This window comes from Patiria miniata, unplaced genomic scaffold, assembly GCF_015706575.1.
Source record: "Patiria miniata isolate m_02_andy unplaced genomic scaffold, ASM1570657v1 HiC_scaffold_1, whole genome shotgun sequence".
Taxonomy (NCBI): domain Eukaryota; kingdom Metazoa; phylum Echinodermata; class Asteroidea; order Valvatida; family Asterinidae; genus Patiria; species Patiria miniata.
The window spans coordinates 31,174,810-31,187,615 of NW_024037047.1; the positions used below are offsets into that span (position 1 = coordinate 31,174,810).

General features: G+C 43.5%; 1 protein-coding gene across 1 annotated transcript; it reads right to left on the reverse strand.

Annotated features, from left to right (window-relative positions):
* Positions 1-623: 623 nt before the first annotated feature.
* LOC119728810 (patched domain-containing protein 3-like) lies at positions 624-8,400 on the reverse strand. Its single transcript, XM_038201213.1, has 3 exons — positions 8,054-8,400; positions 5,312-6,438; positions 624-3,643 (listed from the first exon to the last, which is right to left on the reverse strand). Exons 2-3 carry the CDS (start codon positions 6,312-6,314, stop codon positions 1,941-1,943), a joined length of 2,706 nt encoding a protein of 901 aa, XP_038057141.1. The 5' UTR covers positions 6,315-6,438; positions 8,054-8,400; the 3' UTR covers positions 624-1,940.
* Positions 8,401-12,806: the final 4,406 nt, after the last annotated feature.

Here is a 12,806-nt window from a genome sequence, read left to right on the forward strand (position 1 = left end):
TTGGCTTCTGCGCACGCGTACATACCATAACTAAGGATTCTGTGCTTACAGGGTTAGCGCATAACTTTCTGCTGGCGCGTTTCGCACAGAATGGTGAAAATAAGCGCATAATTATTTGGTTAGCAGAGTCATGGAATTGGGCTAGATCTCAGTGACGGAAATTCCGCCTGTGGGATTTTTTTTGTACCATTGCAGCTATAATAATTGTTTATAATGGACAGCAACATATAGATTACATTGTAGGACAGTTCGCGTGAAGAGCTTTGCTGTAAACTTAAATAAAAAACAAGGCTAAGGCCAAACAAGTCTCCGGTTTCTAGTCAGCGCGCGCATCACCGTAGCCATGCGCGTCGGCAAAATATAGAATTTTTTTTTTCAATGTAAGCTGATGTCTCTAAACCGCCAAACTCACTGGTTTGACTGGAATCCTGCTGCTGCACAATTTTAACGTGTTTTGGATGGGGTTACTATCGAGTATAAGCTTTAGGTGGCCTCTCTGGGTTCCCATATATTTTACACTATATTTAGTCGGGCACCATTTGCAGACGATTTTGCAATTTTATAATTGTGCGTTTGAGGAAGCCAGACTGAGGGAGCGACGGTCGTGTATCTGGAATCCGTAAACGCTTTTAGAATTAGCGCAATAATAGTGAGCAGACTAATGACCAGCCTCGCAGCACATGCACGATGTCGATGTATGATCTGACGTTACCGTTCTCTCTGATTTTTGTCTTGACTATCCAAATTTCCCGAAGAATGTTCGTGTCGGTCGAGATCGTAAGTGCGTGCAGAATGCTCAAGCCTTATGGCCTCACTGAGGTCACCTCAAGGTCCACCCTTAAGGATATTTTTGAGAGTTTTAAGGGGATCAAAGCGTCATTTGCAACATCAGACGATATTTGAAGAAAAAAAAAGTAGGAGAGAAAAAAAAACGCGTCGCCGCACCACTTTTGGGGCAAGCTCCATACCAGAAACCGGAGACTTTTTTTGTTTGGCCTAGCCTCAAGACATAATCTTAGATAAATTGTCACTTTTTAGCAAGTAATACTGAAAAATAAATGGTAGGGTGAAACAGGTTAAAATCCAATGAAGTTGCCTGTCCAGCAAATACGTGTGTGTGTGTGTTTTTTCCCCTCGCAGACATATTACTCATAGACATTATTCCAATATAACGGCAGATTGTAGCACATGTACAATCCTTGCACGCGGCGACCCTACACAATTCACCTCTTGGTGTACTAAATGAAATGCTCGCTTTGAAGAAAACATTACGTGACTAATATCCACACACAATTTCGGGACTGTATTTTTGCCCCTAGAGGTTCATTGCACGTTTCTCAGGGATAATGAGTTAGCCGAGTTCAATGACTGAATGTATGTTGTAAGTAAATTAGGCGTAACAAAAAAAACAAGAAAAGCAACTTGGTACTTGGCTTTTCATTACTACCTCCGTTTGCACCTATTGAAACACCCTTGAAGATTGCGCCGTGACATCCGAATCAATCTACATTCGAACACCTTTATAACAAGGTCCTTGGTCGAACACCTTTATGACAAGGTCAATGGGACTTTACAAATTACCTTTTTATAACAGGTACCTTGTATTATTAGTAATGGAAAAGAAAGAAAAACAAAGACTAGTCTTGGAGCTTAACATGTTCCTTGTTATAAGCAGGATGTTGTAACAACATTGCTCTTCGTATCAGGGTTCGACTCTACATGCATAGTCCCAAAATGATGTCAACAATAAATCCGGAGCTTCTCGACTATACTAGTTGGGACTGTAGTTGGGGCCTAACATTAACATCCTCTACCAGATAAAAAAATCTTAAGATAGTTCCCAGCTTATCCAGTTTTTATTTTGTGGCAGAAAATCGTGTCTATCATTAATGCGTGAGGGCAGGAAACCATCTCTGTATCCACTATTAACGTACGGGCCATCATGTCGGCTGATACATATGGCGATTCGTCAGACCATTCATTGGGTACAGATTGTTGTTGTGTGAGTGCTGAGACACAGTGACAATGCCTCTGCCCTCGACGTCACGGCAATCTCGTGGGTTCTCTTTCTCGTACGCCATTTTGCGAGTGTCCACTGGAATTGCCAGCATGAGGCCGACAGGGATGAAGAGAAGGCCGTGAAGCGCCCCCAGGGAGATCACGAGAAACATGGTCTTAAAGAAAGTCCGGAAGATGTGAGAGTCCGAAAAATAGAGGATCAACAGGCCGAGTATGGTGGAGAGGGATCCTTGAACGATCGGCATGCCAAGGGAGTAGAGGGCATGTATGGCGCTGTCACGACGGGATTTTGTGTTGGTCGATGTGTAGGCATAACAGATGTGGGCTGAAAAGTCCACACTGAAACCAATACAGATGATGAGGTTGGTCATGGCGATGGAGTCCAGGTTGACTTGCCAGAGAGTCATGAGTCCAATCACCCCTGTGACGATTGAGACAATGGACAGAGTGACAAGGATGGCGCATACTGGATGAGGTATCATCACCAGAGACACGATGAACATGGCTCCTATGGCAATACCGATGTTCTGGAAGGTATTAGGCAATATCGCAAGGTACTGATCATAGTAGATGAAAAGCGGATGGTACACAATGGATGGTAGATCAGCTTCCTCTGCGATGCGCCGCAAGTCCGTCATCATGAATCTCTTCCTGTCCTCTGAGTCCAGGTTCTTGGAAGTAACAAAGAATCGTGACGCCACAATGGTCCGGTTGTCATCACTGAAGGTGATGTCAAGCACATACCTCCGGAACGCTGGGATCTCTAGAAAGGTGTTGCGCAGAATATCCATGAACTGAGCCTGGGTGGGATTTCTGAAGTGGATTGCGTCCAGGAAGTCAAGATAGTCTCTCAGCCAGGACACGGTCAGATTGTGATCCTTATCGTACGTGTAATCACTCTCTTCCATCTTTACAAGTACCTCCTCCATGAGGTCTTGTATCAGCGGATTCCACACGTCTCTGGGCTCTGTGAACACGAGTGCCACAGGTGGACCGTACTCAGAAAAGAAGTTGTTTTCAGCTTCCAGGTGAGCGGCCACGAATGAGTTATCCCTGGCAAGATTACGGAGGTCCAGACCTTCGCGAACCTGGGTGCATCCGTAGATGGCGGTGCCCAGGTAGCCCAGAAACAGTAATATTGTCGGAATCACCACCCACCAACGCGTGATAAACGGGCCGTAGTAATTCTTGAAGAAAAGCATGAGGGCGTGGTCGTTAGTGTCCCCACCCTCCCTGTCAGTGGGTTGCTGGGACGAACCACCAGCGCAGAATAAGGTGTAGGCTGTAGACGTAGACTCACTCTTAGGTCGGACTTTGAGGCAGGACATACAGTGTCGGTTAGTTGCCTCGCGTCGACCAGTCAGCACCATACAGGCGCCGAAGAAAGTGATCTGATAGGCGTAGTCAAAGATGACGGCCACACCCGTGTACATACAGAATATACGGACGGATCTGAAGAACGTAATAGCGCCGATTCCGAAGGCCAGTGCATCTGTAATGGACGTGATGGTAATAGACATGGCAGCTTCAGAGAAGGCATGGCGCATGCGTCGTTCCACTGACCATCTGACGTCAGTCTGTCGCCAAGCAGCCAACATGATGAACATGTCATCCACCCCAATGCCTTTGATGTAAGTGAAGAGAAAAAAAGAAACCAATTCGTATCTATCATTAGTTGTTGATACAATTGGTATTTTTGGAAGAGGAACATAAAAACCAAGCGGGCATACAACTTCTTTAATTTTGACGACGCTATATTAAATTACTAGAGCGCTAACTCATGTACAATGTGATGCCTGCTAGGCGCATCCATGTTTGTACACAAACCTATGGAGAACTAGACATCTTGTACGTATTTTGTACGTCTATTTGCATATCTGCGTTTGTATTCCATACCGGTGCGTAATCGAAGCAGATACGCCCAAAACCGAAACGCACAATCAGCAAATGAGCGTTTCATTTTGCTCTACGCAAACAGCGCAACGTGTGCGCGTCCCTCCGCTGCAGATGCTCTTCTCCTAACGTTTTTGAACCGTCATGACGCGCTTAAGTTGTTTGCGTGTCTTCTACTTGCGCGTTGCATTTAGAGTGCACTTTTAAAATTCAATCCATCTATTTAAATTGTGTTCTACAAACACGATTTTTATTTATTTGTGTCTGCGCCCAGAGCGGCTACAAAGCTTCCCCGCGCGCAAGAATGAAGAGTTAGCACTCTAGTAATTTAATATAGCTCTATGTGTGAGACACAGTTGAGTGAGTTGATTGTTCGATAACTTAATCAATAGCTAATTAACCTTAGGGAGCTTGGGTGAGTTGCTTTTGGGATAGCTTATCTACTAATTGAGTGCATTGTAGTCACGAAGCTTCGTGTAGCACCTATTATCTTCAAGCAAACTTGTGATATGAGGCTGTATTGATATGTGTGATATGAGGCTGTATTGCACGGTCCATATCGCACCCTGCGTATTGCACTATTCCAAGATGCGAGCGACGTTCCAGCATATACGCTAAACCGCTAAAAGGTTCGTGTAAAGCGATGATCCAACTGTATTGCGCGTCAAGTTTGCTTGAAGATAAATTCGTTATCACGCTCGCGCTCGTGGAACACGGAAAATGTAGTGCGTCTGTGTCCCACATACCACTCGGCCTTCGGCCTCGTGATATGTGCGACACAGACGCACTACATTATTTCGTGTTCAGCTCGCGCTCGCGGGATAACTTATAATATTACAAGCAGGACTTTCAATTTCATTTCGTGAAGGTCTTAACAAATAATTTGGGTACGGTGTACAATAAATAACATGTAGGTTCAGTGGAGTACTGTATAGTTGTGAAGTGCTGTGGTATCGTGGTTAAGGGCATTTGAATCGTGGTCAGCGGGTAATAAAGCTGCTGATTGTGGGTTCGAGTCCAGTCTGGGGTCTTGGTGCGTAGGCCCTTGGGTAAGGCACTTTGTGACTCTGTCATTGCTTCTCTCCACCCAGGAGTAAATGGGTACCTGTGAGAGCAGAGATGGTTATTGTGATTGAATTAGCTTCCTTGCGCCTAACAGGCTGCACCGAGCTGTATACTCCCCAGGGAGCTGATATGGTATTTGGAATGTTTCATGGGCCCAATGAACAGTGAAGTACGCCTTGAGTACCAGTCCTGGTGGATACGTGCGCTTTACAAATACCCACTATTATTTTTTATTTATTATTGTTATTAAGTCGAAGCAAACTTCCAAAACATTCTGTCCAATCTTTGGTGTTTTTTTGGTTCTCTGAAAAGAAAGTTCAGCAATTTAACTTACCGATTATGAGAAATGGTGAAGAGCCTACAACATTAATGTAGGGTACACCAATATAGCTCATGAGACCGAATGTGGACAACACAGCCAGCCCTGCAGACAGGACACCACAGCTCGCCAACCAAGGCTTGCTACGCACCCAGTCTAGCATCACACACGAGCACACGCTGAACGTGATCAATATGGTGAATGTCACTGTGAAATCCTTGATGACTCCAGAGCTAGCGTCGTCTAGCTCAGTCTCGATGGAATTCGACACCTCGCGAGTTACTGTGATGACTGATGATGTAAAAGCTTCAGCCACTTCCAGAAACGTTTCCTCCCATAAGGCGCTCCGCTGGTTCTCCACGCTGTCTTCGTATCGTAAGAAGTAGGACAACTGAATGACCTCAGCCGAGAGGACATCATCTTGAGAACCTGATACAAAAGTCACTCCGCCTAGTCCTCCACCGAGAAAATAAGGTACGGCGTTGTCAGCTGATGATGTATAGAGGGGAAATGTCAGGGTGGTCGACGGAACCTTAGACGAGTTATAATCATAGGCAGCCAGTATGGCATTTTCGTTACAAACACCGTCCCATTTCACGCAGAGATCGGTGAATCTGTATTCCTGGTTGTCAAGGGTTATTCGGATATTCATGATCTGTTCGTGTAAATCTAAAATGTCATCCATGGCAGCCTGGGTCAGGATGTTCTGTCCATCCTTGTGGCGTATGGTCACGCTCCCCTCTCGACCAATATTCAACAGATGTGACACCAACGTGTCATTGTCACCGTGTTTTGCAAACAGTGTGTCCACCGTGTTTCTGTCCGTCTTGGCCTGGCCGTTTTCCGGTGTGTACAGGTTCTCCAAGTTATTTTCGTTTGTTAGAAACACCATCCCAGCCCCCAGTGCCCCTGCCAGCAGTGGCGGCACCAGCAGAAAGGGGATCGGGTGTCGCGCGATGAAACCCCCGTAGTTGAAGAAGAACAACCTGATGATTTTCTCGATACAGTCAAATGCCATCTTTAAGCCAGTGTGGCCGAGGTGAGAGTTAATAAAATCGTGTTTCCTGAAAATGTTCCGGGACCAAGCTCAAGTTTGTTTCGCATACGCTCTTCTTCTCATTCCCAGAAACTCACTCCGTAACCTGCAAAGTGAGGCAAATCAAATAATAAGTTTTACTACAAAATCAGGTTTTGCTGTAATCTGTGGTGCATATCTTTTTTTCAAACTTTGCTTTTGATGAAGTTTTCTTATGATGTGAGATCAATCCATTCTAATCCAAGCTAAAATCCACTGGGCTTGTACACTTTGAGCAATTTTGCAGTGAAGGACTACTGTCGAACAGAATGATCCAATTTGGAATCCAAACGCGTTTCCCACGGAACGATACATGTAGTTGGAAGGATCTTATAAACGTTTAATAGAAGTTTCCCTAGTTATTTCACCTTATATAATATCGCCCAAATGCCCTACATTTGATGGTGCAATTGACTTCTGGAAATATGTCCATGTATATACAAATCAAAATGGCTGCCGGGTCAGATGTGAAGAGAGTTCATCATATTGTTTTGCATAAAATTAGTATAAAACATGTGGGTTTTCTGTGGCCTCCTTTGAAATTGTACTATTCAAAAATGAAATTGCCAAAATATCATGAAATATCCTGCTTGATTGTAAGTAAACAATGGGATCATGCAAGCATCGTGTGAAATCATTGCCCCTAACATGCGGTCATTTTCGTGAAAAGAGGAAATATAATCATTTCGCGATGTTAGGATCAAAGCATTGCACTTCAACTGAAAGCTTGCGTCGAGAAAAATGAAGACTGAGCAGTTTCACAGTTTTCTCAAACAAAATGGCGTCTGCTGAACTGAAATTTCTACAAGTTAGTTTTCAAATAACTTACTTCAGATAAATTGTGTTGTTGTTCCTTGAATCGGGAAGTATGCATCCCCCTACATTAATGATGTCTATTACATGTACCTTTGAAGTTGAAAATGTCATAATAAAAGAACCAAATTACTCACTCTGCACCGTGCTTATAGTGCTACGGGACATGAGTTGCTGTTCATTACATTCGATGCCCTCAATGATCCTAGATTGAAAATTCTACATCCCACTCATACAAGTACGATCTGTAGGTGGGCCTATATTACTTTTTAAATTGTTATCGGAACACCTTACGTGGTGTCCTTTTGTGATGTGATGTCAACCATCGACTGCACTGAACAAGTTCCTGTACGTATTCATAAGATGAGTTTGCGTCGGAATGATGCAGATTAATATAAGGGTTTGCCCTTCACCGAGGTATAAACACTGTATTCTAAAAGTGTGTTACGTTCTTCAAACGGGCGAACAACCACCTTTCCAAAGGGGAAATTGGATGAAGGAATTTTGGGCAATTGGATGAAGGAACAAAATTCTCACCAACGTACTATTCAGTGTATGCAGGACTACGATCTGAATAGAGATAGTTTGGTGGATGGGCGATACAGGATTGTTGGAGTGCATGACCGCATTTAGCTCGATACATACAAGTGGCAGATCTACGAGGGAGGGAGGGGCTAGGGTAAGGGGTCTAAACACCCTCTTGGCGGCACAATAATTATGGAAATTGTGAAGAAAAACGCAGCAAATGCCTGCTACCCCTTCTGGCAGCTTAATGGCATATAAGATCACTTCATCTGCTTGTCATGTATTTTTCGTTTCCATAAATATCACTACTCAAAATGCAATGAAGAATGTTAAAAAAAACTAACCTGTTGAAATTTCTGCATGCTCAGTGGATGTTGCCTTTTCGGACAAACAGTAAAAACTATGCACAACCACCTGCGATATACAGTATGAAGGAGTATCCTTCTTCGAAGTTTGTTTTCGTACTGTGACTTTAATCATACGAAATCGCCCGCCGTTCCCACCTGCAATGGGCATAATAATGCATGCTACCGTTACGTGTATAATTGCTATGGTCTCCAGAGCTGAACAACACATCCTTTCCTTTCATCTTCTTGAGGCACAATGATGATCGGCGAGGCTTGTTAAGCTCAAAACTAAACATGTCTGTCCTTCCAGCACAATAGAACATAAAAATATGCTTGCCACGCCCGCTGTATGCCTATTGTGTACACCCTAAACCCGTGTGGACACTCTTCACATAATGACCCCCTCTTCAGTCTTCGCATATATGTAGTATGGTTGAGTCACTGACTTGCGGTGCACACGGGGAACCGAATCCCGGCTTCGGCACTCTGAAGCACGGTGCCAACCATGGGCTTCGATCGGTGGGGAACGGGGGGACATGTCGTTCCCCAACGATGTTCGTCCCTGAATAAGGAAAATGTAGCCTACATTTGATTCTATAGCTCAGAACAGCTATTTAATGACTCCAAACTCGAAAAAAAGAAGACTTTTAAAGGATGATCTTGTGCTGAAACTTTGGCAATCGTCAGAAATTGCCTCAGATCGCACCACAGGGCGCCTAGAATCCATTTTTTTTCAGGGGCCCTTAAGCGGGCCCCGAACCCCACGCCGTTTTTAATGTGACATTGTATAAGCATCGTTCCCTAGACTTAGCGAAAGTACAAGAAAGGATGAATTTTCCCAAGCTATCTAATGGAGCTGAATTAGAATCAGGCAAACAAAATTCCCTCGTAAATATTTGTAACTGGGTCAGTAGTTTGATGTAATGAGGTAAGGGAAACATGCTAGAATTTCACTCAATCAGCGCGATATGTCAGTGCCGGCCGAAATACCGCGACGCGAAACAATTGATGAGACAGAATAAGGAGTTTATTAAGGTGAATTGCTCATAGTGTGGAGCTCCATGCAGGTAGTGACTCTGAATAGTCAACTTCTCGGTACATAATAATGATTGAAGAAAAGAGTTACGTAACAGCATTCATGTGTATAGCGCGATGCTGATGCATCTTTCGTGCAGCTATGAAACACAAAGAAGCTCTCCCACTGCGGAAATAAGGATTATGTTTTAAATGCAAAGAAAAAAGCACCTACTGAAACAGCCTAGTTGTTAAGCTGTCTGACAGCGGATCCAGGGTTAGGGGTTCGAACCCGCTTGGAGTCACTTTTTGATTTTCGACGCCCGCGGTTCTGCCATTTAAGAGTATTAATTTCCCGTCGTCATTTACCAACAGCAGTTAGCTCGGTCGGTCGGTAAGCTGACTCACAAGTTGGGACTGTCTGCGAAGTCCAGGTTGGCGTCTGCGTATAGGTACGGGGTTCTTTTGCTGACTCGGCAGCAAGGCTTAGGGTGCCACCTCGTTTCCTCCCTTTATGGTGCCTGACTTTCGAGTTACATGGATGGACAGGGAAGGAGGTGTGGTGGGCCGTGTACCGAGTCCCAGAAGAGTTCTATATGGAAGTCGGTAAGGGGCTCATTAAGTTAGGGTCATAAGTCCGACTCCTGAAGACTTGGCCATCGCCACATAACTTTTTTTTTTTTTTTTTTTTTTTTTACTATCGGAGGACAATTGCAAGAATGATTAATTTGTTATATTGACAGCTTGTGCTGTAATCGTTCGAAATTTATTTTTAAAACTGCTCGAAAATACAAAATACAATCCAGCTATAATGTTTTTATGTCATTGTCGCAAAACTGCATGTACATGCTCAAAACCTTTGCGCATACCTTGTTCAGGCCTGTTCCCTGATCCAAGACTGCAGGGGGGTGGGTCTTTAAATCCTATATAGTGGATTTTTTTTTATGTGCGAGCGCGAAGCCCTGAAGTTGTGGGGTCCGGGGACGCTTAAGAACCCCAGGAAATTTTTGGATTGCAGATGCTCTGTGGCGCAAATATCAAAATTGTAGCTGGACCCTCTATCGAAATATGCCCTCGTTATTTTGAGTCGTCACTAATAAGAATCAGCTCAATTCGTAACTGCCTGCGAGCGAGCAGTGCTTGTGTTTTGCATGGCTGTAGCTGTCAACCCCCGTAAATGAAGCGACTGCGCGGCAGCTTGTGCCGACATGACAGAATGGGGGGGGGGGGGGGGGGGGCGCTGGTACCCATCTTCCAAATGGGGGAGCTCTTCAAAACTGACCATTATTATATATACTATATTATTATATGGACATTTTTACGGCGCATTGTAATGGTTGTTGAGCGGGTTTTCTTTAGTGGGATTGATGTCAGAAGAACTCTATAAACACTTCAAATCATTGCTGACAAAAAAAATTGTCAAACAAATCCGCAAGGGGGGGGGGGGGGGGGCAAAGTGCCCCCCTGACAGAATAGTCAGAATATTAGTGTCAGGGAACCAGACTATGAAAAGCCTTCGCTTGTACACACTGCTCTATGCAGAAGTGCTAACTTTGACCCAGGTGCACACGGAGTGAACATGCATTGTTCGTGGCGGTGACCTACCCACAATGCTTGATGGTACCTACGTGTCTTCCAAAACAAAACTGTGAAAGAGATTTGCTGTCAACAGCTACCCATAGGATCGCGCAAGGCGTGATGGGAACCAACATGGCGCAGCAAGATCGTACCCATGGGGAACAAGGTCCCAGTGGTCTCCCCTAACTCTCTCTTCTCATTAACGTTGAGGGGGTACTTGTGCAAGTAGCTCCGACACCTTCAGCACGTCTGCATCCCAATTCAACACATAACCCATTGCGATTATGGACTCTTTTTTTGGACAGCTCAATTCACCACTGAATTTTAAAAAAAACCCAGGTATTTAGCCTTGTGATGATAAACAAATTCTTTGGAAAGATTGCTTTTTTTATGGATAAAAGTATTATGTACCATTTGAGGCAACAACATCCCCTTAACGCACTCTTTACGCTCTTACCCCTCTTAACGCACTGTCCAAAACGGCAGCGCATTCTTCTGACAGCTTAACACAGCACTTATTCAGCAAATTTGGGGGAAAAACTGGTTTGTTTCACCTTTATGAAAACAATGGTGCTGGGATCTCTTCGGCTGCGGATAAGCAAATAAGATATCCACGGAAAGCTCATGACTATTTAAGATTAAACCAGTGTTCAAGTTCATAACTGTTAAATAGTAAAGTATTATTTTATTTTTTTTGTGACATTTCCCCCCCCCCCCTGGTTTCATTGTGGCTTTTATTGTAAAACACTTCAGAGTATGTCCTACACCTAACATCCTAATTTAAAAGAAACTTAACATTCTGTGCACGGCTTATGGTTATTGTTATTGTTAAAGGGAATATACATCATTTGCTTTTGCTGTAATTTTCAGAAATGGATGGAATTGGGGGGTTGGAAATATATAGCAAATATAGTTACACTGACTTTTTGAGGTTTTGGGTTCAAAAATGCTATAAAATCCAAGAAAAACAATCATTTTCCTGTAGTCTGGTTCCCTGACTCCATTTAAGAAGAAACGGAGCAGTTTACATACATTGGGGAATTGTAAGGTCAGGGAACTAGTCTAGCTGGCTTGTACCCGTTCATAGGTGTGTAATCGATTGCAAACAAGTGCGATGGTCAATTGGGGCCAGTATTTGAAAAAAGCCAGTTTTTTTCCAACGCTGGTCGGCCGATCAGCGTTGGAAATTGATACAAAAATACCACTTTTCTTGAAAATGTCAGTATACCAGGTGCCATGATTTTACATGGTGCTTTACACTGTCATTCACTAACAGTCCAGCAAGGTGTTTCAAAATGATTTGGTAGTTTCATTTTTTGATGTTTACAAATGTTGTATTTTCCCTTTAAGGGGTAAGTTAAAAACGGTACAATGAAGAAAAAACAAAAAAGGAAAAAAAGGGGCAAAGCCGATTGTAAATTGTAACTTAATCAGCACGTCATCATTGCTATTATAGTAGTTTTACCCTCACCGGTTTTATGTATGCTAAACAAAGGTATTCGCTTTGAAGAGCGCCCCCATTAGTCAGATGGTATCTTACCTAACGGCCGGGTGACCAAAAAAAAACCACATCCTGGCTACTAGCTTGCAGCACGGATATTTCTGTCGGCAAACGGAAGCTGAAAATGAATTTCCAAACCCCCCTTCCCCACCTCTATAAAAAGAAAAGAAACACCTTGGCGACTCCCATGGCACGGCAATTAATTTTGTTTGCTCGGTGATTTCTTTCTTAATTATAATTCGAATATTGCAAATACACAAAATTAACCAAAAGCATCAAATCTAAAAATGGACAAGGGCAACCAGGGTTGCCCAACTCTAAAGTCCGACCGGCGAAATTCTTACATAAAATAGTGGCCTATAACTGGACACAGGTTAATGCTAGTTGTGTCTTGGGTGCTGCGAGATGGCTGGACGGGGGGGGGGGGGGGGGGGGGGGGACTTTATTTACATGGACTGTCCAAAACCAACCAAGTCGCATAACATAACAAAGTGATAATGCTGTCATTTTTATTCGATTGTTACCTGTAATGTGAAAGGTGTTTTGCATATTATGACCTGCTGACTATTATGGTACATGTATGTTGCTTCCAAAAATATTACTGTTTTTTTATACCTTTATCTATGTTTAACAAGTTTGTATAGTGTTATCTGTATT

Excerpts from the sequence above, each read along its gene's own strand:
- LOC119728810 (XM_038201213.1), bottom strand. The coding sequence starts at position 6,314 with ATGGCATTTGACTGTATCGAGAAAATCATCAGGTTGTTCTTCTTCAAC. Across the intron at positions 3,644-5,311 it reads TTCACCATTTCTCATAATCG|GCATTGGGGTGGATGACATG; the intron begins GTAAGTTAAATT and ends CTTACATCAAAG.